This window comes from Hyalella azteca, unplaced genomic scaffold (assembly GCF_000764305.2).
Source record: "Hyalella azteca isolate HAZT.00-mixed unplaced genomic scaffold, Hazt_2.0.2 contig5956, whole genome shotgun sequence".
NCBI lineage: Eukaryota > Metazoa > Arthropoda > Malacostraca > Amphipoda > Hyalellidae > Hyalella > Hyalella azteca.
Window position 1 is genome coordinate 38,425 of NW_025936130.1, and position 23,826 is coordinate 62,250.

General features: G+C 38.3%; 1 protein-coding gene across 2 annotated transcripts in view; it reads left to right on the plus strand.

Annotated features, from left to right (window-relative positions):
* The first annotated feature begins 2,701 nt into the window (after positions 1–2,701).
* LOC108671167 (proteoglycan 4) overlaps positions 2,702–23,826 on the plus strand; it is a 79,566-nt gene continuing 58,441 nt past the window's right edge. Inside the window, exon 1 of one of the 2 annotated variants that reach the window (XM_018158655.2) lies at positions 2,702–3,295. In XM_018158655.2, the coding sequence (XP_018014144.1) occupies positions 3,271–3,295 (25 nt within the window). In that variant the 5' untranslated portion in view covers positions 2,702–3,270. Of the gene's footprint in view, positions 3,296–8,491; positions 8,771–23,826 lie in introns of those variants that run through there. The other variant, XM_018158656.2, reaches the window with a different exon arrangement.

The window sequence follows — 23,826 nt, forward strand, 5'->3', positions numbered from 1 at the left end:
CACAAAAATAGTAAGGTCGTCTGCATAAGAGGCGATGTTAGGGGTCGGAACAGGTATGTCCGAGATGAAGTAGTTGAATAGGGCTGGTGAGATGACCGACCCTTGGGGAACTCCAGAATGGATTGTTCTGAAGGGGGACCTTGTTCTCAGAAAGAGGCAGGAAGCCATCCTGCCTCTAAGGTAAAAGCACAGCCAGCGGACCAGATTATGATGTAGGTCTGAGGCCGCGATCATGTTAAGGAGGAGAGGGTGGTCGACACTATCGAAAGCTTGGGGAACTCCAGATGACCGACCCTTGGGGAACTCCAGAATGGATTGTTCTGAAGGGGGACCTTGTTCTCAGATAGAGGCAGGAAGCCATCCTGCCTCTAAGGTAACAGCACAGCCAGCGGACCAGATTATGATGTAGGTCTGAGGCCGCGATCATGCTAAGGAGGAGAGGGTGGTCGACACTATCGAAAGCTTTCGATAGGTCGACCGCAGCTGCCACTGTACGTGCTGGGGGACGGCGTGAATTGAAACCCGTCGCAATCTGGTGCGCGAGCGGGAGGAGAGCGGTGACTGTCGAGTGTCCCGGTTTAAAGCCATGTTGCGAAGAAACCGTGACGAGGGAATCAGAGATGTATGGGAGTATAAGGCGTTCCAGGATCTTGACCGCTGGACAAAGGAGGGAGATGGGGCGGTATGAGGATCCCTGGTTACCAGGTTTACCTGGTTTTAGTAACGGGATAATTATTGAGTTTTTCCATATAGATGAAATGGAGGCCGTGGAGACAGAGATATTAAAGATGTGGGTGAGGAACTTGAGGCCACGTGGGCCAAGGTGTTTGAGGTGGAGGACCATGAGGCTATCCGGACCCCGAGCGGAAGAATTGTTAGCGGCTCTGATGGCGAGTTTCACCATGTTGGGGTGAAAGGGGCGAAGTCCCTGTCCAGGGGGTGCTCAGCCCAAATTCGACGCATAAAACGGCGGGTGGATGGGTTTTGGGAGTGCGGAGCGATGGAGTTGAATAGTTTGCAGAAGGCGGTGGAGATCTTGCGATGTGATGAGAGGGGGGTCTGACCAAATTGGATTGGCTGGTTGGGTGGAGGGTGGCTAAGCTTTCCGGATAGTGAGCGGAGAAGGTTCCAGTGTTTTGACTGGTGAGTTCGCCTGTTGCACGAGAGGGGATACACCAGGGGATAATGATACAGAGAGGGGAATCATTGAGCGGAGTGGAGATGGCTATGGCCTCCATGTTGGCGTCGCCACGCAGGAGGGGAGAAATATCACGCCCGGTGTGCGGGATGTCGTGACGTATCAGGATTAGGAAACCGCCACCGTGGCCACCGGGACGGTCCCTACGCTCCAGCGCGTATCCGGGGAATGAGGGAGGGCGGGAGGCCGCTGATAGCTTCGTCTCCTGGATGCAGGCAATTGCAACATCGTGCTGTGCGAGGAAGGCAGCCAGTTCAACTGCGCTGGATTGGATCCCATTGCAGTAAAACTGGAGGACGCAGAGGCGAGTGGAGGCAAGCACGGGGGGGGGGCGGGGTCTGGGTGGGCTCGGGTCAGGCCGACTGCACGTAGGGAGTAGTCCGCTTAGTAGAGGTGAATGGAGCGAAGGCCGGAGCACCGCTTGTGGCACCAGGCGTTGCACATGGAGCACAAGAACGAGTAACCCTGCTATGTGACCGGGAGGGAGCAGACTGAGCAGGTGTACGGGCCAGGGTTGGGATGGATACCCACAGGAGAAGAAGGACGAATAGGAAGAAAAGATGGGAGGAGAGGAGGGCATAAGATGTCCCAGGAAATATAGGCGGCCAAAAGTGTGGGTAGGGGGAAGGGGAGGCCGAGGTTCCCCTGCCCTTAGCAGAAAAAGTGAAGGTGCCTCCGTCCGGTGGCGATCCGGGCGGGGGGGCCTCTGCCGTTTGGCCTGGCCCACGTGAATACCGGGTATCCGGCCGACGCGCAGGCCAGGGTACCCCCACGACGAAGACGCGGCAGAGATCGGGAGCAAAGTTGGTCTCAATTTGCCAATTCATTCCTTGAATGAATTGTCATTGAGGGGAAATTCATTCCTTGTCATCTTTGGGTAACAGTACGTATTTCTAGTACGTGTTAATTTACTGCCATAATGTATTTTTGGAAAGATCGTGTTCCAAAGGCCGGATCCATTGTGAATCAAGTCACGAAAAGTATAAGAATCGGCAACAGGCCATGGGCCTATTTCTTCTGTGCCGACACTTCTATTATATTAAAAAACGTTACATTTTGATTAGATATTTTTTGCTTCAGGATATTGTTTTGCTTTGCTTTCGTGGCAGGGTGGCCCAGTTGTCAAAGTTCAGAGTACCAAGATTGGAGCAGAGAGGTTCGAGACCACAACAAGCTGTGAATATTCTGCGATGTTAAGAATCGGCGACACTTTCAAAGTTTTCTCAACCAACCTATATATGTGTTGACCAAGTATAATTACAATGCCTACTACATTTAAGAACGCTGAAGTATTCCACGTGAGTATTTTAAAACATTGCAATTTATTCAAGAAGTTGCGTTATGATAGTTAATCCACCATCCTCACTAAATGCTCTTTAAGGATTGGCCGCTAAATAACACATTACGTCACTCTGTAGGACTTTTGAATCGACTTGAAGAAAGTAGTTGAGTGAAATTGAAATAAACGGAAGTTAGTATGAATCCGCCATCGTGCCCCAGACCCCCAGTATGAGTCAACCTGTTTCTGTTTTGTTTCGGTGCGAGTGCAGTGGTGAAATTGACAATGAAATGTCCTTAATGAACTTTCAGAGTATTCTGTGATTGTGTGGAGCTTTTAGTTTGGTACATTTACTATATTTGTGTTCAGTTATACGTGTTGAAAATCCAGTTGAGTGATGCATTTAGTTTTAATCTTACAGTACATGGTCCATTCCATACTCGAGAGATCGTGGCGTGCAAGAGCCAAGAGGCATTTATCTGCTAGGCGCTAGCCTAACAAATGAAGAGTGTTGAGGCCCGAGAATTCGCTCTCGGATAACGGTGAAGTTATTTATTCATCAATGTATATTGATTTATCTATTTAGTTTTGATTGATGATTTGAATTGATATCATTTGAGAAACTGAAGTGCTGTGAATTTTTATGTGCAAACTTTCTCAGTTTCTGCTGCCACTGTGATGCAACAGAATGAACAGATTTAGATTGAATCGTTGAAGAGTTATGATTGGTGAACTGTGAAGTACTTACAAATTTGAACAAGCATTTTAACAGCAAAACAGCCCAAACATCATTATGGAGAGTGACACTTTTGAACCAGGTTAGTAGGTACAAGCACTCCACTTTGTAATGACTTTCTGACTACATGACTAGAAGACTTAGCTAGTTTAGTAGTTTGTTATGGCCAATCTGGATTCTATAATATTAAGCAAAATTTTGTTAAAATTATTTGTTAAAAGTACTGCTTCTTGCCATTTTGTTAAATGAGACAGAAGCCACTTCTAAACTAAAGTGAAACTGTAAAAACAATCAAAATGCCTGTGTTTTGTGTTTGCCATCAATTGCACTCATTTTTACAAGCCATGCATATTTTCCTTAAAAAATCCATGCTTAGGTTACAGCTTTCATGCTATTTCTGGAGCCTCAACATTCCTGCCTGATCAAAATAAGATAATCAGGACCAGCTGCTGGTCATTGGTCAATGTTGTCAATGTGAAAAAAAAAACACCTCCGACTCAAGATAATTTCATCTGTTCCAACTTTCTATGAAACCATTTCCAAATTTTCCAGTATAAAATAATAAGAAGGGTACCATAAAATGGAGTAACTTAGACCGGCAGGGTAACTTAGACCACTTTTCATTTTTTTAACAAAAACCCCCACAACTCAAAAACTATTTGACATAGAAAAATTTTGTCAATGGGAAAGCTAGAGTATAGACCTGTATTTTGCATGTTTCAATTCAAGTTTAATTTAGCTAGTAAAAAAATGGCATCATTTATAAAAAAATTGGTCTAAGTTACCCCATTTTACGGTACATTTTTACCAGCAGTTTTTTATAATTGCCTGTGAGGCACAAGAGGCAATTTTCACAAGAAAAACCTTTCAGTTTCATCTGAAATGTTTGGAAAATTCTTTCTGATATTGGCATTGGATAAATCATCTCCTATCTAATTGTTAACAAATTTATAATATCAAGCTGCAAGATTCCTTAATTTTGAAAAATATGCCACTTTGGAGCTGAAAATTTTAAGTAATGAGTAGAAATTTTCTAGGCTTGGCTCCAAAGAAACATTTTCAATAAATTTAAAGTCATTTAGGAGCAGGTTGACAATCAGATAGAAGATTATTCATCTAGTATAGTAAGCTTGTGGCTCCAAAAATGGTAAACAAGCTCTGGTTGCAGCTTAGACAATAGATATATACTATGCCTTGGCCCAGGACCTTGGCTTTTAAGGGGACCAGCTATCCTAAAATTATCAATTTTGGCGTTTTTCGGTTTTTGTGCTCATCTGAAAGCTGGAATTCTGCTCTTTCCAATGTACCATTGGAAAGAGCAGAAAAGTTTGCATATCACTGCCATCGCTGTACGCCAATATTTACGTTCATGACGTCTCTTTAAAGGGAAGCAGGTGGGAGAGTTCTTTAAGTAATTAGATATAAAGTAATAGCCGTCCTGAAAAGTTTGAAAAGTTCAACTTATTGTCACGGAAAACCTATCTCCTCCTACAGTTTTCAAGCTACAGCAATGAGAGTTATATCATTCGATTCGTAAAGACCATATATATCGACCTAGCCATCGCTTTTTTTGAATTTGTGCATGGTTTGTCTTATATATGGGGGAGAAGGGGGGGAGGGGGTGAAAAAAGTGAAAAAATGGGAAAAAACGCGCATAAAAAAAACTATGGGGAAAATGAAAAAAAGGGATGGCAGAGTTGATAGGTATGGTCTTTACGAATCTAATGATATGTGTCTCGATATTGTAGGACGATATTTGTGGGAGGAGATAGATTTTCTATAGTACCCGTTATTTGTCTGTTTTCTATGAATGTCACGTTTTCTATCAATTTTTTCGTAAAATTCATAGAAGTAAAATGTTATTATTTTTACATTTTACGTATGTATGTGAAGTTTCATGATGATCGGATAATAACTGTAGGAGTTATAGGCTACCTCGGTTTTAGGGCAGCCGGTCCCCTTAACAGGCCACGAGTCCATTACCATGGGAGAGCTTTCCTGCTATTTTTGGAGACGCAGGTTGCAAGTTCTGTACTAACATCAATTCTACTTGAGTAAGATGCCAAAGCAAATGTGCATGTCACTAGCCTTCAATAGAAACAATCTATTATGTAAACAAATCTCAACCAAAACTCTCTAGCAAGGTCAAATCAATATGACAGTTCTTGTTATTTTGCGGTGATCAAACCCTACAAGAAGGATTGTAAAATTCCTACTTCATACTAAAATCTTGCTGCTTGAAAGTGATGTCTTTTCAATGAATTTGTAATCTTGTTCATCAATTGTGCACTTTTGTTAACAATTTGATGGGATATGTAGATCTATTCCATGCAAGCTAACTGCTAACAAGGCTACAAAGCATGGTTTGTAGTCTTGTGATCAATGTTATAAGGTTTTTATTTAACAGTGGCCTGTAGAGTATATATATACAGACTTTACTGTATCTTCTGAGTGTAACTCAGCCTTACTCAGGCACTGTTATTTATGGTATATCAAAGTGGCTTCATAGATATTATGTGGTAATCAAACATTACATAAACAAGTCAGGGTTCTTAACTTCTTACAGTATTATGTTTTTTTGGAGTGGCAAGTTATGTGCAGCAACTGCTAAATGGCAACTTATTTGCTGACATTAGATGAATTGCATCTCAATCAATCTTTAATAAGACTGCAAGATTTTGCCTTAAAACCTCAAATTTATCCAGAATACATTTTCTCTAAGGCCTAAGCCTGGGTATTTTAGAAAAATTTTAGAATCCCAATCTTGAACATACCATGCAAGTACCATATCACAGCATGTGCAGTTAAAGTTAGGAGTCAGGAAAAAGAAAATGTTGCTATGACACCAAAATGGGTGCTCCTGCATTTTCTTAGAAGACAGAAGTGGCAATAGTTCTGTTAATTAAATAAAAGTATGAACCGTCAACCCCAGTTGCTAGAACTTAATATTTTTTAATCAAGTTGCAGTTAAAAACTTTTTCTTTGCCCTAATTAGTTCAAATTTAAATAATATTTGTTTTTTTACTGAAGTGACCATATCTGATAAAGTTCTTCAATTTTGAACTTCAATATGCAAAATTGTGAAAAAATACATATAAGTAGATGTGTAATAGGATTTTTCATAGGTACTCTCTTGTACTAGCTTCAGAAACTTTGATTTTGGCATTTGCATTTTTATGCTTACCTGTGCTTTTATGCTAAAGACTTTTAAATTTATATACATTTTGGATTAAATGAGCATGCAAGTTGAGTATCATGGCTACCACCATCTTTATAAACATGATGTTGAATGTAGTCTTGAAGTTCTAGCAAGTCAGTCAACGAAAGAAGATCAGACTACATGAACTTTTATGGGGGCCCATATACCTAGATGAACTGCTAAAGCAGTATAAGATTCTAGGTTACTAATTTTTTTCATAAACTTATCACTTGAGGCAATGCTATGTTCTCATTACTGCAGTTACCCAAGGTAAATTTCAGGCACTGCTTGGTGGAAGAGATATATTTTTAAAATTCTACCCTGTTAATATCGAAATCATATTTGTTGCATTGCAATACAAAAGCTATTGAAGATATATCTATATATGCTCAAATAGCCTTAAATATTAAAAATTTCCCAATGCCAGGCTTTAGACTAACACACACATTCTAAAATGTGAGTAGAAAAATATGATATATCTATCATATTTATCACAGCAATATGATGCTTCTGAAAAACAGTTCTTTCAGGCAGGTTTTGCAATTTGCATATATTTAAATTAACAAGATTTCTCTCGAGAGCGCTATTGTTCTTGACATTTCCACGAGAGGCATTTATTACCACTGCGCGCCGTAGAAAAAGCGTCCCACTTATAATTGCTGCCATTGACCGAAGTATTGCGCAGGTGTCACGTGTTGGGGGCTTGGTCCACTTGGCCATTGTTCGGCCTTATAAGAATGGACTGGCTGTGCGTGTTGCGAGCTTTTCTCTTGTCAAACTTGTACTGCAACAACGGAAGCATGACGCTCATACCTGCACTACAGACGCGTGTAAACCCTGCCTTCCGCAATCGTAGCTTTGTTTGTAGAAAATGTTCTCCGTCGTGTTTGATATCATGGTTTTATGCCTCGCTAATAAACTGCACGACGATATGTCCTTCGTATCTGAGCTCGAGTGTCTCTCAATGCTTAAGCTGGATAGTTTATTTATGCGTTTTGGCCTTTTTAGGCCTTTCTAGTATTGATATCCGTATGCCAACGCTATAACTTGATTTATTAACTGTTTAGAGGGTTTAGAATATGTTTCTCGTCGTTTCTTCATTTTAACCATCTGCTAAATGTGGTCCTGAACATTGCAAACAAATCAATTTCTGATGTCGTTACCTCACAGTTCATGATTCCTGATTCCTGAATGATGTTAAGTATTCACGCGTGCGAAAATTTTTTTTTTTTTACGCGAGGAGCTTTGCATTTTGCTAACTAATTATATTATTACATTTTCTCATCTCATCTGGGGAGGGTATTTTATGAATTGCCATGTTACTTTAATTTATAAGAAAATCGACGATTTGGATTTTACATTTTATCCAAAAAAGTCCTATTATAACGGTTTATTACTAACGCTTTCGTAAGCAACACCTCTAATGCCAGGAGCATCTAAATTCGAGCTTTTAGCCTGTCGATCATGTGTATTTATTGTCAGTGTGTCAACGACGTCGGTAGTGAATGGACGTTGCTCGTAGCGCTCTCTTGTCATCACAGAGACACGTGGGATTCACCAGATGTTCGCTGGCAGTGCTGGTGTTGAAGGAAACTCTTTTGTGTGGTGGACGCTTCCTAAACATTAACCTGAATTTGCTTACAATTCGTTATCGATAGCTAAGCTGAATTCAATTTACTTATTTCATTTGCACGTATATAGAAGAACTAGAAGTACTTAGAACTGATCTCATCTAGTGCAACGTCTTCAATATCAAATATCAATTGCTCCTAATAATCCTAATAATATTCACGTGGCAGTTTAAATTTAGCATAAAATTTGCCCGCGATTTCACAATTTTTAAATTAGATTTTTCCTTGCTCCAAATATTTTTTTTCAATTGGACGAATTTCCTTTCAATTAAACCAATGCAATATTCACGCTGATTGTACGTTTTTTATGTCAACAATAAAATCATTTCTATTTCTGAGTTTTAATTAGACAATTATTTAGATTCTTTATATTTACACCTTTAATTTGAAATCAAATTTCTACTTGTATATGATTTTTATTAACGAATCATTTTGATGTATAGCTTGCATGCTTGCAGACGTCCACAACTGCTACGAAGCTTAACCTGAACATAATTCTAAAGAAATAAGTAAGTCTTACCAAAATACAATCTAAACTTGCCTCTGCTCTCCTCATCGCTTAGGATTCTCAGAAATTGATCTACTACTCACAACTGCTACGAAGCTTAATCTGAACATAATAATTCTAAAGAAATAAGTAATTCTTGCCAACATATAATCTAACCATACCTCTGCGCTTCTCATCGCTTTGGATTCTTCAGAAATCGATCTACTACTGACCAATCAGGTGGGTGTGAGTCACCATGTCGTGACGAGCGTGAGAATGCTTTGAATCGCACACATGATATCTCGTATCGATACGCTTACATTAAGAACATTTATAAGCGTATGGAAAATTTTCGTGGGAAAAGTTACTTCTAGAGAAAATATTCAGGAGCTTTATTTGGCCAAGCCTTGGACCTTTTATTTAAGATTAGTGTGTATCAGAGCAATAATAAATTAAGCAATTTATTAATGATTGATGTTCATTAATAATTATTATTAAGTCATCGCTAATGTACCAGGAACATGTTTCATGACTTTCTATAGAACAGAAGGAATGAAAAGCAAATAATTTTGAGGACATTAAACGTTGCTGACGTGACTATGAGAGAATTGAATTGGCACTAAAGAAACGTTGCAAACGAAGTGGTATCAGGCCTTGTCAGCCAATAAAGTGGAGCTAGCAAAATAATTAGAGACAATATCATGAAGATTTTTATGCTGCATCTAAGTTACGTTACACTTGGGTGCGGGTATCATTTTTTTAGTATTTATGACTTACAGGAACTTTAAGATCAAATTATAATGTATATGAATCCTCTCATTATAATTTGAAGGGATGCGGCAACGGAGTTTCATTGATAAGAGTTTAGAGAATGTGAGCACGATTGGTATCTTTAAAAAGGTTCTTTTTGCCATGCATCCAACGTCTTTGTAGCTTCTGCTCGTATTGTTAGAGCTTTGTGCTCGCCAAGCTTTGTTGAAGAACGTGGCTGTTAATAACCTCGTTGGTGGCAGCAGTAGAGTTGCTTATCTAAGATAAGATTCGAGGCCGGTGGGATGACTTGTAAAAAGGTCGAGGTGTTTTTACTTGCTTGTGGTTGTCAAGGAACTCTGCGCTATTAGCAAAACCAGAGATTTTCATTCGAAATACTTGAGGTATGAATATGAAGCATGCCTTAAATATGCGTGATCTTCTATTCTGTCGTTTTGTTATTCAGAATGTATATGTATTAAATTGACATAGGATGTTTGATACACTGTAAGAAATACCACCGTTAAACGGTCTCACTGGCGTTTATAGTGGGCGGCCGACACGTGAAAAGAAACACCGTATGGCCGTTTTTATTCAAATTTAACACTAGAAACCCGTACAACATATGAAAAAACAGATAAACGGTTTATTTTCACGTGGCGGCCGGCCACTAGAACGCCGGCGAGACCGTTTTTTTACAATTTTTTTCGAACAGTGAGCAATATTGTTAATGAGAACAGCAGGAGGCCGTAAACTAATTTTATGAACTGACACCTTGGGACAAAATGTACGGGAATTGCAAACAAAAACTGTTCTTGATTCTCGTAACTTCATCTGAGAACTTTTTTGAAGGAATATAAAAATAATTTTAAGGGATAATTCAACAGCCACCCATAAGCGTGATAAACGGTCTATTTTTTCGTGGCGACCGGCCACATAGAACGCCGGTGAGACCGTTTTTTCTAACAGTGTGTTGCCCATACCATCGTTGCACTTTATCCGACCCTCAGACTGGCAGAAGTCGGCACAATCGATTCGGACAGTCGATCGATTTCCAACTTTTGTTGGATTGGCATTTGTGCTACCGTAAAATATAGCCTTGAGGCGTCGCTTGTTCAAACTTTCATTACTGAACAACGCCATGTTAACCTTCTTGTGATTTATAAATAAACAATATCATGCGACCCATAACAGAAATAATATTATGGGTCGGATTGGAACTGGGTGATTAGTCGATATTTTTTTCCTGGAACATAGAAAATTTCAGAATCGCTATATCAAAAGTTACACGCGAAAGTTGCTAAAAATTAAATAACATGTTTACAGATCCAAGTACAAACTTGGGCTTATGTCCAAATAGCGTCACTTAATTAGGTCAGTATTTTCGATAAGAATAAATACCGTTACGAGACACATTAGATATGAGTCAAATTTAAGAAAAATTCAAATTGTTTCGTTGTCTAAAATGAGGTAGAGTTATTAGTCCGCATATTATACGCGTATAGAATACACAAATCGAACACTGAATGCTTGGTGATGAAAAAGTAAGCCTTCGCTTGGTTTCGTTGAAGTTTAATTGGGCTTATCCGTCTGGAAATTCGAGAATGATGGAAAAAAATAAATTTATCAAACGAATTTCCCAACACATTAAATATAAGATTACAAACCTTAATTGCGAAAATGCACAAGGTGGTAGCCGAGATAACTAGAACAGGGCTGCTACATGCATAGCAGTTCTTAGGAATGGTTTTAAGTGAAGGCAAAATGGCAGTGTGTTCCCTGGTCGCTTGCAATGGACGGACGCTTGCAGGCTGGCCAGGGTGGCGTTAAAGCGGAAATGCGCCGGAAACGGGGTTCCTCCCACCATTTGTTGCGGCAGACATGCTCGCTGGCTATTTTTTCCACCCATGTCGGCGGTTTTCAACCTTCTTTACCCTCTTGCATTTAGTTTGTTCTAAGCCGCTTGGTTTACCGATTTCGATCTTTAACGCGTGACTATAAACGAGCCGTTGGCATCATTGACTTGGAATATCGTAATGCATTTTATACTTTATAATTAATTTCACCTAATGAAATTAGTTATATAACCCACTTAGGGTTCGCTATAACCCAATTAGATATATAACCCTATTAGTTATAACCCACTTATAACTAATTTCATCTTTAATGTACCTAATTTCACCGTCGCCCCCGCGTCCATTGAAACTTTCATCGGAAAGATAGGCGTTTCGTTATCAATGCTTTCTTTTAACGTATTTATCATGTTATTCGAGTCATGTCTCGCCAAGTCTCTTCTGCTGGACTTTGATCGATGCGTGTCCCGGATACATATAGGGTATCATTGCTACGAAGCACCGTGACTCAGCATGTAATTACCGTATGCAAGTCTAGGCTAATAGTCACGGGCAGTTAACCATACCCACGGAGCTTCTGCCTACGACGTTTCCATGGAGAGTCGCGTGACCCAGATGGTTTTTATAGTGCGGACTTGGTGAAGTCTTCCTGAGGGTACACTCTCGTCAGCTCTCTCTGTGCCACGCTAACCTGTTACTGTCTAATTTCTTTGCCTCGGGTTCTGCTTGTTCTAGTGACGCTATATACATCACTTCTGTGAGAAAATCTGGGTGGATGACCGACGGGCGACCGTTGCTTATTTTTTGGCGCAAATCCGCACTTCGATAAGCCAGTTAGTTTCTATGAAGTCAATGTTTTTTGCTCGTCGCTCTAGTGGATGTCGTTATACACTCACACGTCTTTCAGAGCATACGAATGAAGTTCGAACGAAGGCACCAAGACTATCCTAATAATATTCATAAATGAATCAAACTTCCGATTTCTGGCGCGCATAACACACGCTTGCCTGGAAATATGTTGAATTAATTAATGTATTAATGATTAATTGATGCAAATGTTCTTGCACATTAATATTACATATTATTATTAACTAATATTGCATTCTATTCACCACTTATAAATGTTTTTGTGCATCAATAATGAATCAGAAAACTGTGTTTTATTGGTGAAAAATTTTATTAGTATTTTGCTTTCGACATGAGGTCATAGTATTTGTAGTATAAGATTTTTTGATGCATTAATAAATATAAATTGCCCGTTATATTGGAAATCAGAACCTCTTCATGTTATATGATAAGTTTATACAATTAAATTGGAAGTCAGAACCTTTTCAAGGTTATACGATCAGTATAGAAAATTAGAATGGAAACCAGAACTTTTCAAGGTTATTTGATAAGTATATACAATTGCAATGACAACGAGACTAGATGCGTTCTATTCCTTAGCTTTCCAACTGCAGTTCCCCTTTAATTTGCTATAGTTTTAAAGTTTGAAACATTCGTGTTATATAATCATGTTTTAAAAAATGCAACATCATTTCATATCAACTTATTTTTGTGTTTTTGACACAATAATCAGTAGCACTGATTATTGTGTCAAAATTATAAATTTGGGCATAGTTACGGGATCCATAAGGGTATTGCTACCCAACTCGCCCAAGATTTTGGTACGACCAAGTGCTGGTTTAGTATCAGTGTTTTGCCAAATCGATTGCATTGTGCTATTCGCTTCTTCATTTGAGATACGGCAGCCTGGCTTTATTGAGTTTCAAAGAAGCTTGCTTCCTTATGATTGCTCTAAAGAAATTATATTATAAATTAATAACTACTTTACATGATTGCTATTATATTATATATTGTTATGCTACATTACTATGTTATGGTGACAGATATTAATTTTGTTAATTTCGAGCATTTTCATTCATCCAAGGTCTTCAATGATTTATTTCATGATGGTAACAATGTATTGTTAGGTGGCAGCGCACCTGTGACAGACGACAGCGCCTCTGAAATATGGGCTTTGGCGGTATTATAAAAAAAAATTATATCTCTTCAATTTTGATGTTAATCCATGTCACCGGCACCAAATAGCATCTTTAATATGTTGGATTTTTCAACGTAATTTTAACTTATCCTTCTTCCATTCATTCAATGGGGAATCAACGTTGACAGGTATATATGTTGACTTACTTGGATTTGATTATGAATTTATGATATTTAACATTTATTTTAAATAGAATTTTTATATAATAGTTTTACATTAGTTATTTACATTTTCCAATATTAATTTATTTTTAATTTTTTATATTGTCCTTTTTAATATTTTAATTTTAATAGCAATGCAATTATTTCATTATATGAAGCATTTTTTCATGCGAGAACGAAAAAAACGGATGGGTTCTTCATTGGGGTACGTTATGTTACAACATAAAATTTTTTTCAAGTATATAATTATTTTATTGATTTTCCAGCTGTACACTGCGCACATGCATCACCTGCTGTTCAATAGTTGTACCTACACGTTGTTCTACACTAATATCGCACAATTTTATCACGTGCTGTCGTTCATTACTATAACTTTTAATTATATGATAATATAGCATGTTGTTTTACTATTTATTCAATTAATTTGTTACCTGAAATTACGTATTGAACAATAACATCACCAATTGTCCTACATAATCTTCACGTGTTTTTATACACTAATATTTCATTTTAAACTTCACTCATATCATTTTCTGTACATTAATATATCAAATTGTTCTTCAATAATCTCTTGTCCCTTGTGACCTATACCCGACAAGCTTCACTTACGCTGTGCTCAAACTCGCTCCTAAGTTATCAACTTTGCCCCTTATATCATTTACGCCTACAATTCCATATTATTTAATATTGTATAATTATCGTAATATTAGTGAACTACGGTATGCTTTGCAGTCATCAATGGAAATAATTTTCTTCAAGGAAGCCTCGAAAGTGATTTGCTGGTTTTAGACTCTTGTCGGCACTATAATTGTGCACACTTGTATTCAATCTTGAACTCGTCGTTGAATGAACAATATTGAGCATTCAGTTCCAGGTTTATTGTGCATCTTCTTTCGGCCACTCTTACGTGGTGATGGCGTTTCGCATCAATCCCGTGGCATTGATCAAACACGCATCACATCTCAGGAATTAGATACGAATCCCGTGTCATATATTAGAAATAAATCCAATGGCATGAATAAAAAATAGATCCAGCATCGGGTGTTGAAAAAAATTAAGAGCATACTTGAAAAAGAAATCATTGTCATGAAAATCCTTTCTGTACTCACGTAGTTGTATTGTTTAACTAATAACTAGACAGCGTTTACCTCAGTTTCCACCACTTATACGCACACATAATACGAACTGAGTACGTTATAACATACTCGGTATATACTCCGTTATAGTTGCCATCTGTCAAGACGCCCGAGTGCCCCCTTTACCATCTGGCACGTTTATATATTACAGCTTCTACACAACCTCTTCTTATAACCGCTCCACGCACCTGCATCCGTGTGTCTCTTTACCCTATTTCATTTAGAGCCGTCGTATCGGCGGCCACTAATTACTTTGTGGTCGGCCGTTGGATAAACGGTTATGAGTTGACGTCTGTTGCCCACCTATGCTGTGTGATGTCTCCACTTAGTTTATTATATTATTAACTTATGTAATGTATGACTTGCATATTATATATATATATATATATAGGTAATTAACATCAGCGTGTCTATCTTTTAAGTGATAGTTATCTGGGTTAACCGCAAAAGTTTTATGATGAAGAGTTCTCGTATTTAATGAGTGAGGGACAGTTGGTATTATTTGACTGAAGCCTTTTCATGTTAACTGCTAAGAATACTCCATATTGTATTTTGTAGCATGTATCACTAGCTAGTGTATGTAAACTTCAACGCTCACATTCATGTTTGACACATCACGCTTGTTCGATGGGTGGAGGACCAGACATGGAAGTTGTGACGCTGTTTTACCTAAATTGTCTCGGCAGGAAAACGGCTCTCGCCCACATTGTAGTTTGTAGCCTAGATACAAACTTGTCCTCATTTAGGTCACTTCTGCTTTGATGCGAACACCGATGTTAGTTTTTACACATAAATTTTTCGATTAGACTATTTGTGTGACTTCTGGGGCTCTAGAAAACTTGATTCTTGTTGAAAATAAAAGATTGAATGTTTGAATAAGTGGGAGATGAAGTTATGTCTAATCATAATGATGAAAGCAATCTATGTGCATTGTTAAAATCAAAACATCTTATTCTAGAATCGAATGTGAAAAATTATTGATGACGATGCTATAAATAATATAGAAGAAAATACGCTGTTAATGTGACGCAGTTATGAATTTAATGAGGTAACCATATACGGCCTGTCGCCCTTTCCTTCAACATAGATCCTTATAAGTGGAAATGGTTCTTCTTTTTGGGCTTTATGAGCCCTGTCGTCAACTCGCGCTGCCTGATCCCTTTTGTCTTTATTTGAAGAGAAAGCTATGTCGAAGTATAGGTATACAGGCAGCCCCGGCGGTGTGTTGGCGAATTTGTCCGAGAAACTCTCGGACAAATTGACCGATTTGAGCCATCGAAACCGCTGCCCTCACCTCCAGCGCTCGTCGCTGTTTTCAGCTCGATGAATTTCTCCACTGAATTGTGAAACTCACAACGCCTGGAGGCTCCATATACTAATCTCTTCATTCGTTGGAATCTCCGATGAGCGATACTTCCTTCGTTGAGTGCAATGCTACACTTGCTCATGTGCTCTAATTAAAAGTTTATTTTTTTCTGTTGATGACTATAAAAATTTCAGCTAGAGAGATAACACTTTTTAAAAATGGATATTATTGCTGCTGAAGGAAATTCTTATAGAAGCATTTACTTAAACGTTTAAATTACCCGAATAAGAAAATGCAGTATTTTTTCTGATGGTTTCGTCGTATCTGCGTGGAAAATTGTCCGGATTGCCTTTTAACAGATCTATGTACATCGTGACGCGGTAATTTCACGGCTGATTATTCGAGTTAGTTTGGAGACCGTTTCTGATGGACGCTAGATGGATGTGTGTTGTGGAGAGCGAGCATCATTTCAAGGCACTTATCGCTCTCAAGAAACAATTGGTGAATGAGGCTAGAAATTTGCAGGGCTTTTAAAAAGGGCAATATAATGTGTTACGCTTCAGAGCCTCAATGAGGCCGTAGTGGCAGAAAGTTGCCCTCGGGCCCTCGGATGATGAATAGCCGCGATCACGGCTTCGGAAACTCCAGCGCCTAGAGAAACCACTGTAGATTATTTACAATATTCGTATTATATATTATATGTCCTTTTTCATATTTTAATGCTAATAACAATGCAATTGTTTCATTATATGAAGCAATTTTTTTCTAGCCAAAACAAAAAACAAAACTGACCGGTTCTTTATCGGGCTACGTTTTGTTACTAAATTCTAAGTCTTGACCTTTGAATGGGGATATATTCTAAAACGATTTCCGTTTGGACGTTAGGATACCAAGTTTATTTGAATACTACAGTATCGAAGGACAAGTATTGACAAAAATCGGGAACTTAAATTGCCTCCATCAAGTATTAGAGTAATTTTAGTTTTTTTTTAATACCTGAAAATTTAGAAAAAGGTCACCATTTCATTTTCGTTGTTCCGAGCCCGAGGTTATTTATTTATTCCTAATTTATTTATTGCCACTTTGTGATGGAAATTGAAACGCAATTTCTATGCAGGTTCAACTCCGAGGAAATGTTGAACTGACTTCTAAGTGTTTATGTAGTTAAATCAGCTAGACTTTAAATTAAACATGATCTGATTGGTTGGTAGATTTGAAGAGGCGGCTTCATGCTACTCCGTCATAAAATTAATGATTATTTAAGTAATAATTCATATGGTTTGGCAGTGGCGTCAGTTAAGAGAACACATTTAGGTTACTCAAGAAACTATGTCATAGCTTTAGATATGGTGATGCGGATACAGAATGGTGCAAGTTTTTGTTCGTTCATCTGCATTTGGGAGACGTTAAGCCAGATATTTAAACAGGCCATCGGGCATTGCTCCTGAATTTTGGAAGTTGATTTCTTCACAGTTTCCTTGTGTGTTGAATCATTTTTATGTATCGAGTATTGCATGATGTTATTAACACGCCCGGAAATGTAGTTCTAGCTGCCTTTGCATTGTTACCCACTACTTGTTTTAATTTTTTTAATAAGGTCAATAACACACTGTATTCAAGAAAAGCTGTTCCTGAAAGCAAAATATACAATTAATATCCCTCCTTACCCTAAGCTGAATTGGAGAGCGGGAAAGTAAATAAAAAATAATAGTTACTTCTCATGTACGTTTATAAATTGATTACAAAACTATTGTCATGCTCAGTGTTACTAACAGTGAGCCGTCCGTGGACTGCGATCTCATTCGTCGTTGTCTTTTGAAATTTCGAGATTTTTCTCAGACCGCACGAATTACTTCGCTTCGCTTTGCAGCTACGACATGCAAGCAGCTGTAGCTGCTACAACATGCAAGCTGTTGTAGCTGCAGGGACGTTTGTAAATGGCTACAATGGCTACCTTCGTTTAATGCGGCAAAGGAGACAGTTTTTTTTATTATTCCTCAAGTTCATTTTTGAGGAAATTAAAAATGAACTGACTCTAAAAAAATCTCTGGTTTGTCACTAATGCAGGCTTCGGTAGTCTTAACCTACATGTGGTGCTAGAGGCGTGTCAAGCGAGTTAGTATTGTTAGTCCATTCTATTACTGGGCGCTCACTTCGTGCACTCGCTTGTTCTCCTACAGATCGCTTGTTCTCCATCATGGGAACTGACTTACGCGACGATGCGTACGTGGTACGCAGTTAGGAGTTTAATTGTGGTACATCGCGGTGATGACGATGTGGTGTGATAGTGATTTTGTGTTGTTTTACGGTGTTGCCGATGCGGTGTGATAGTGATGTGGCGTGCTTTGCGGTGATGCCGATGTGGTGTGATAGTGATTTTGTGGTGTTTTACAGTGATGCCGATGCGGTGTGATAGTGATTTTGTGGTGTTTTACGGTGATGCCGATGCGGTGTGATAGTGATTTTGTGGTGTTTTACGGTGATGCCGATGCGGTGCGATAGTGATGTGGCGTGTTTTGCGGTGATGCAAATCGAGGTGCGGTAGTGATTCTGTGGTGTTCTGCGGTGATGCCAATATGGTGCGTTGCATTAATGTTAATGTGGTAGTGCGGTAGTGACCTGTATGACCAATATGGTGCGGTAGTGACCTGTAATGTTTCGGTGATTCCGACGTGATATAATTCTGCTGTTGTGTGTGCTAGTATGCTGATTCGTTCTTCGAGGTGGTGCTGATGTCATGCTGTAATGTTGTATTCCGTCGGAGTGATATCTCAAACTTTTCATGTTACTGATGTTGCCTGCAATATACAGTGGGGGGAAATAAATATTCGTACACTTGAAAAATCGTATTTTAATGCATGTAAGTACACAAACTTAACAGGAAAAGTGATTTAAATTATGTATAGAGACGCATAGTATTCAAAAATACTATCAAAAGAAATTAAATCTCAATGCAACAAAAAACAATGCAACATGTTCACTTTTCGGGGTGAAAAAAGTATTCGTACAAAACAATAAATCCGCATTATTTTATTTTAATACTTGGTTGAATACCCTTTATTCAGCTCAACAGACACCAATCTATTTCTATACGTCTCGACCAATGATTTGCAGAAAAGGTCCCCAACAAACATTGAGAATCTTAAGGTGGTGTGCCAAGAAGAATGGTATAAAATACCAGTCAGCATCTGCAAATCATTGGTCGAGACGTATAGAAATAGACTGGTGTCTGTTGAGCTGAATAAAGGGTATTCAACCAAGTATTAAATGAAAATAATGCGGATTTATTGTTTTGTACGAATACTTTTTTCACCCCGAAAAGTGAACATGTTGCATTGTTTTTTGTTGCATTGAGATTTAATTTCTTTTGATAGTATTTTTGAATTTTATGCGTCTCTATACATAATTTAAATCACTTTTCCTGTTAAGTTTATGTACTTACATACATTAAAATACGATTTTTCAAGTGTACGAATATTTATTTCCCCCCACTGTAAACACGATCCATATCATTCAACCTCACCCACTTGTCTTGCTATGGTTTGGGTGCTTGGGGATGAACAGAAGAAGGCCCTCATCAATTGCCGGGACCAAAATGGCGATCAATTCATCCTCTCCGTCTTTTTATGTCTCCCCTCCCCTTTTCCTCAGTTCTCTGCTGATCCATTTCCTGCCAGGCTTACGTCACACTTCCTATCCTCCTATAGCTGTACCAGCAGTGGTTCCATCCTCTTATTAAAACTACATTTTTTTATTGCAGTTTCTCTTTCATCCTCATATTACAACTACATTTTTTATTGCCTCTTCTCTTCTCATCGTTTTATGCAAGGTCTTTCTTCTTCACATAGTTTTCGTTACCGTTTTATCTGCTAGTCTTTCTCCTGCAATGATTTCGGTATGCGCTAAAACTGCTCGTAATTCCTAACCTAAATTACTTTGCGAGCACATTTAATTCATTCCCAATTAGACACGCAGGTTCGGTCGCGGGAAAGATTCAGTTTTATTAGTTAATTTAAGCAAGTCACCGTTTCTCTATGGCAACTTCTGTGATCTGGCGCACAGGTCAGCTTGCGTGACGAAACTGTCGCAGTATTGACCGTGTACGAGCATTCACGTCGCGACCATTACAGGCAACGTATACGTATGACCGTGTACGTATGTTGTGATAAAACCTGCCTGCCTCATCCGTGTTTATGACGAGAAAAATCCGACACGAGAAATTAACGTAAATGTCGATCTGCCAGGGTTTGCAGTTATTTTGAAGTTATCTAGGCTTGATTATAGTAAATAACTAATAACTAACTATATACATTGAGCTATGAATGGCGTGCCGACAGCAATGGGTTACTCATGATACCTCAATTGGTATCATCACGGCTTCCTGGTATTTCTGTCGCATGTCGTGAGTTAATATGAAGTTGATTACATCAACGGCCGCCGCAGCAGCCATTTGTTGAAGGCACTGACACGCTGCTCTATTGCAGGAAGATGGATATTTCTCAACGGATAAATAAGTTCAGTTCCGTTTTTGCAGTTCGATGTCGCCCGTAAAGGTCGATTATCTTGAAAATTGTATGAATATATTCTCATGTCTGGAATTAAACTTTCCATATTAAACAGAATGTCAATAATATTCTAATTGCGTATATTACCACTTCTGTCGAAGTAACAGAGACGAATATATCAATAAATCGTTCTTAATCTTCAAATTTTTAACTGAGATCGAGTTTCGTTAAAACCCAATGTTGAGCTTAATTGTTTTGAATTGCCGATATCTACAATTGGCGCCACGACCAAAAATATTACGCTATATATTGCCGCGTTAGGAAGTGGTGTATGCGTTCTTAAATGGGTGTTGCCAGTGGGAGCAACACCTGTGGCGCCTTCTTATTACCGGGATCTAATGACTTAAGAAAGTTCAACGCCTCTGTGTTACTGTTCCGCCCCCGCTTCGTATTAACAGGAAGTACTTTTAGAATGTTACTTCATCAGACATCACTTTTATCGCCATTTTCGAAGTCGATGTTAAAGTTAAGAAAAAAAGTTGAAACTGTTTTTATTAATTAAACTCGTACGACGCTGAATCAAATTGATTTAGTTAAGTAACTACTTACCATATATTAACTAGATAAGCCTTTGACAAATTACTTCAGACATCACTTTTATCGCCATTTTCGAAGTCGCTGTTGAAGTTACGAAAAAAATAACAAGTTGAAACCGTCTTTATTAATTAAACTCGTATGAGCTGAACCAAATTGATTAAGTTATGTAACTACTTAATGTTTCTTATTTGCTCGTTAATATTTTTTGAGTATTGGAAAAGGATTCAGCTGCTGAAAAAAAAACCGTGAGTGCCTGAGAACTCTTCTTTGAGGAGTTAGGTAGCTTAAAGTGCTGTCAAGTTTGCTCTTGAGTCATCAAAGTGTTTTGACTGCCAAGGAGATGTTGATGTTGTCTGCGATAAAGATGTTGATGTCTGCAATAGAGATGTTGATGTCTGCAATAGAGATGTTGATGTCTGCAATAGAGATGTTGATGTCTGCAATAGAGATGTTGATGTTGTCTGCGATAAAGATGTTTATGTCTGCAATAGAGATGTTGATGTTGTCTGCGATAAAGATGTTTATGTCTGCAATAGACATGTTGATGTTGTTAGAGATAAAGATGTTGATGTCTGCAATAGACATGTTGATGTCTACGATAAAGATGTTGATGTCTGCAATAGAGATGTTGGCTGTACAGATGAGGGCAGAGCAACGACCATGTTATCCCGTTATCGTGACACGCTCCAGCGACCTCATCTTCTTTGAGCTTTGCCGCTAGTCTTTTTTACCTCATTTTTCCTCCGCCTGCGGTATTAGTAATCTGTTCCCTTACCTTTTCAATAGAATTTTATAGATTTGCGTGTTGATCATTTATGATACGTTCATTAGTTCGTAAAGTCGTATAAGTTTGTTTTGAACATTCGCCAGTCTAAGACATTGCTTGACATAGAATAAACTTAAATAACTCTAAGCTGATCACATTTTAGCTTCATTAGTTTTTATTATTACCGGTATGTTGTAAAACCTTTTATGTCCTAGAATTAATTTAAATAACTCACGGCCTATATATGTAGGCTGATCAGTCTTCAGCTTCACTAGTTCGTTATGTTGCTGATTTGTCGTACGATCTTGCCGGTCCTAAAATTAACTAAAATAAATCATTGCATGTACGCGTGCTGATCAGTTTTCAGCTTCACTATAATTCGTAATATTGTCGATGTGTTCTACGGCCTTGCCTGTCCCAGAATTGATGTAAATAACACATGCCCTGCACCCACTCAAGGCATGTCAAGGGATGCTAGGCGACCTGCACACGGCGAGATGCTCTTGCTCAATTGCTCCCAACGGTCGCACTGACGACGGTTGAGATCGATGTATGTAACGTGACTTGGGTGCTCAATTGCCTCTAGCTTACCGTCTGTTTATGTTCCTTGAAACTTGCAACGGTTTTTGCTGTACTAACTGTCACCGTCGCAACGGTTTATGCTGTGCCAACCGTGAATTATAGAAAATATTTATTTTGTGCTAACCATGAACCATCGTAACGATATATGCTGAGCTAATTGTGAACCATCATAATGATTTATGCTGTGCTAACCGTGAACTATCGCTTCTTTTTATGCTGTTCAATCTAATGGTGTTCAGATGTGAATAGAGAATCTGATTTTGATTCCAATGTCAGGCTTCATGTTCCATGTCAATACACAATTTTCAAATATCTATCAATTTGTGATAATCAGGAGTATATCTAATCTTAGATGAGTAGTATGTAAATTAAGAGTTACCGGTTTATGTTTTCGAACTCCCTCTTAACCCATGAACCAACGCCCTTGCCGGCGGTTTACTCGTGTTTTTTGTTAAGCAAGCGTCTGATTTGGATTATCAGGTGGAAAATATGAAAATATGAAACCATGCAATCTCGTTTTATATTTTATTTTCTCACGGCACGCGTGGCCCGCTGGTGTTCTTTGTAATGCAAGGACTTTTTGTCTGTAATTTCTATTGTTGTGATCTATTTATTAGTATCCTCTATATTTATCTTAGGAACGGGCTCGTCTTTATCTATCTGAGGAATGGGCCCGGAGTACGTATGTATTTGAACTCTTTAATGCAAGTGTTTGAAATAATGAAGTGGTACTTGCATGGTATAATTTTAACTTACTAGGGCTGTCTTAATTGATGTTATAGTTTGTTACTAAGTTTATGATAAAGATTCCGACAGCTTCATTTGATGGAGTGAATGCATGATATCGTGGTTTATTTTTGATGTATATACCATTCTATTAGTATAAAAAGTTTATGCATAATATCGTTGTGTTTTTTATGTATACATCATTCTATTAGTATAAAAAGCGTTTATGCATAATATCGTTGTGTTTCTGATGTAGGTATATATCGTTCTATTAGTATAAAGATCGTTTATGCATAATATCGTTGTGTTTAATAATGTATATATCATTTTATTAGTATAAAAAGCGTTTGTTTGGTCAATTATATACAAAACATGCACCCTGAAGGCCTCCACGCTCTGTAGCTTGTTTCCGTCCGCGTATCAGTTCACAGCATCCGGGGGATAGGTTGGCAATCGAGCTGACTGCTTTTTAAAATAATTGCGCGTATCAAAACGAAATAGCTGGCTATTACTGTTGCTTTTGCAAGTCAAATGATTCACCATAAACCAATGGACCAATGAATTTATAAACAAAGAAGATTATACAAAAATTTACCAAATCTTTATTAAAGAAAACGTTACGAAGTCTAGTTCCATCATCAGTTCGAATATCCGAAAAAGTGAAGTAGCTTTATTTTGCGATGTTCGCGAACAAGTGATCTTTATTATTACTTCTATACGAATGGACCATATCTCGTTTATGCGTTATAAAACTCCTGAAAATTGGTTATCAAAGAAATCCTCATGATGTCCACAACTTGTCCATGTTGCATGTTCTAAGTCAACTCTGATGGTGCATTAGCGGAGGATTAGACAAGATTAAAAATTTAA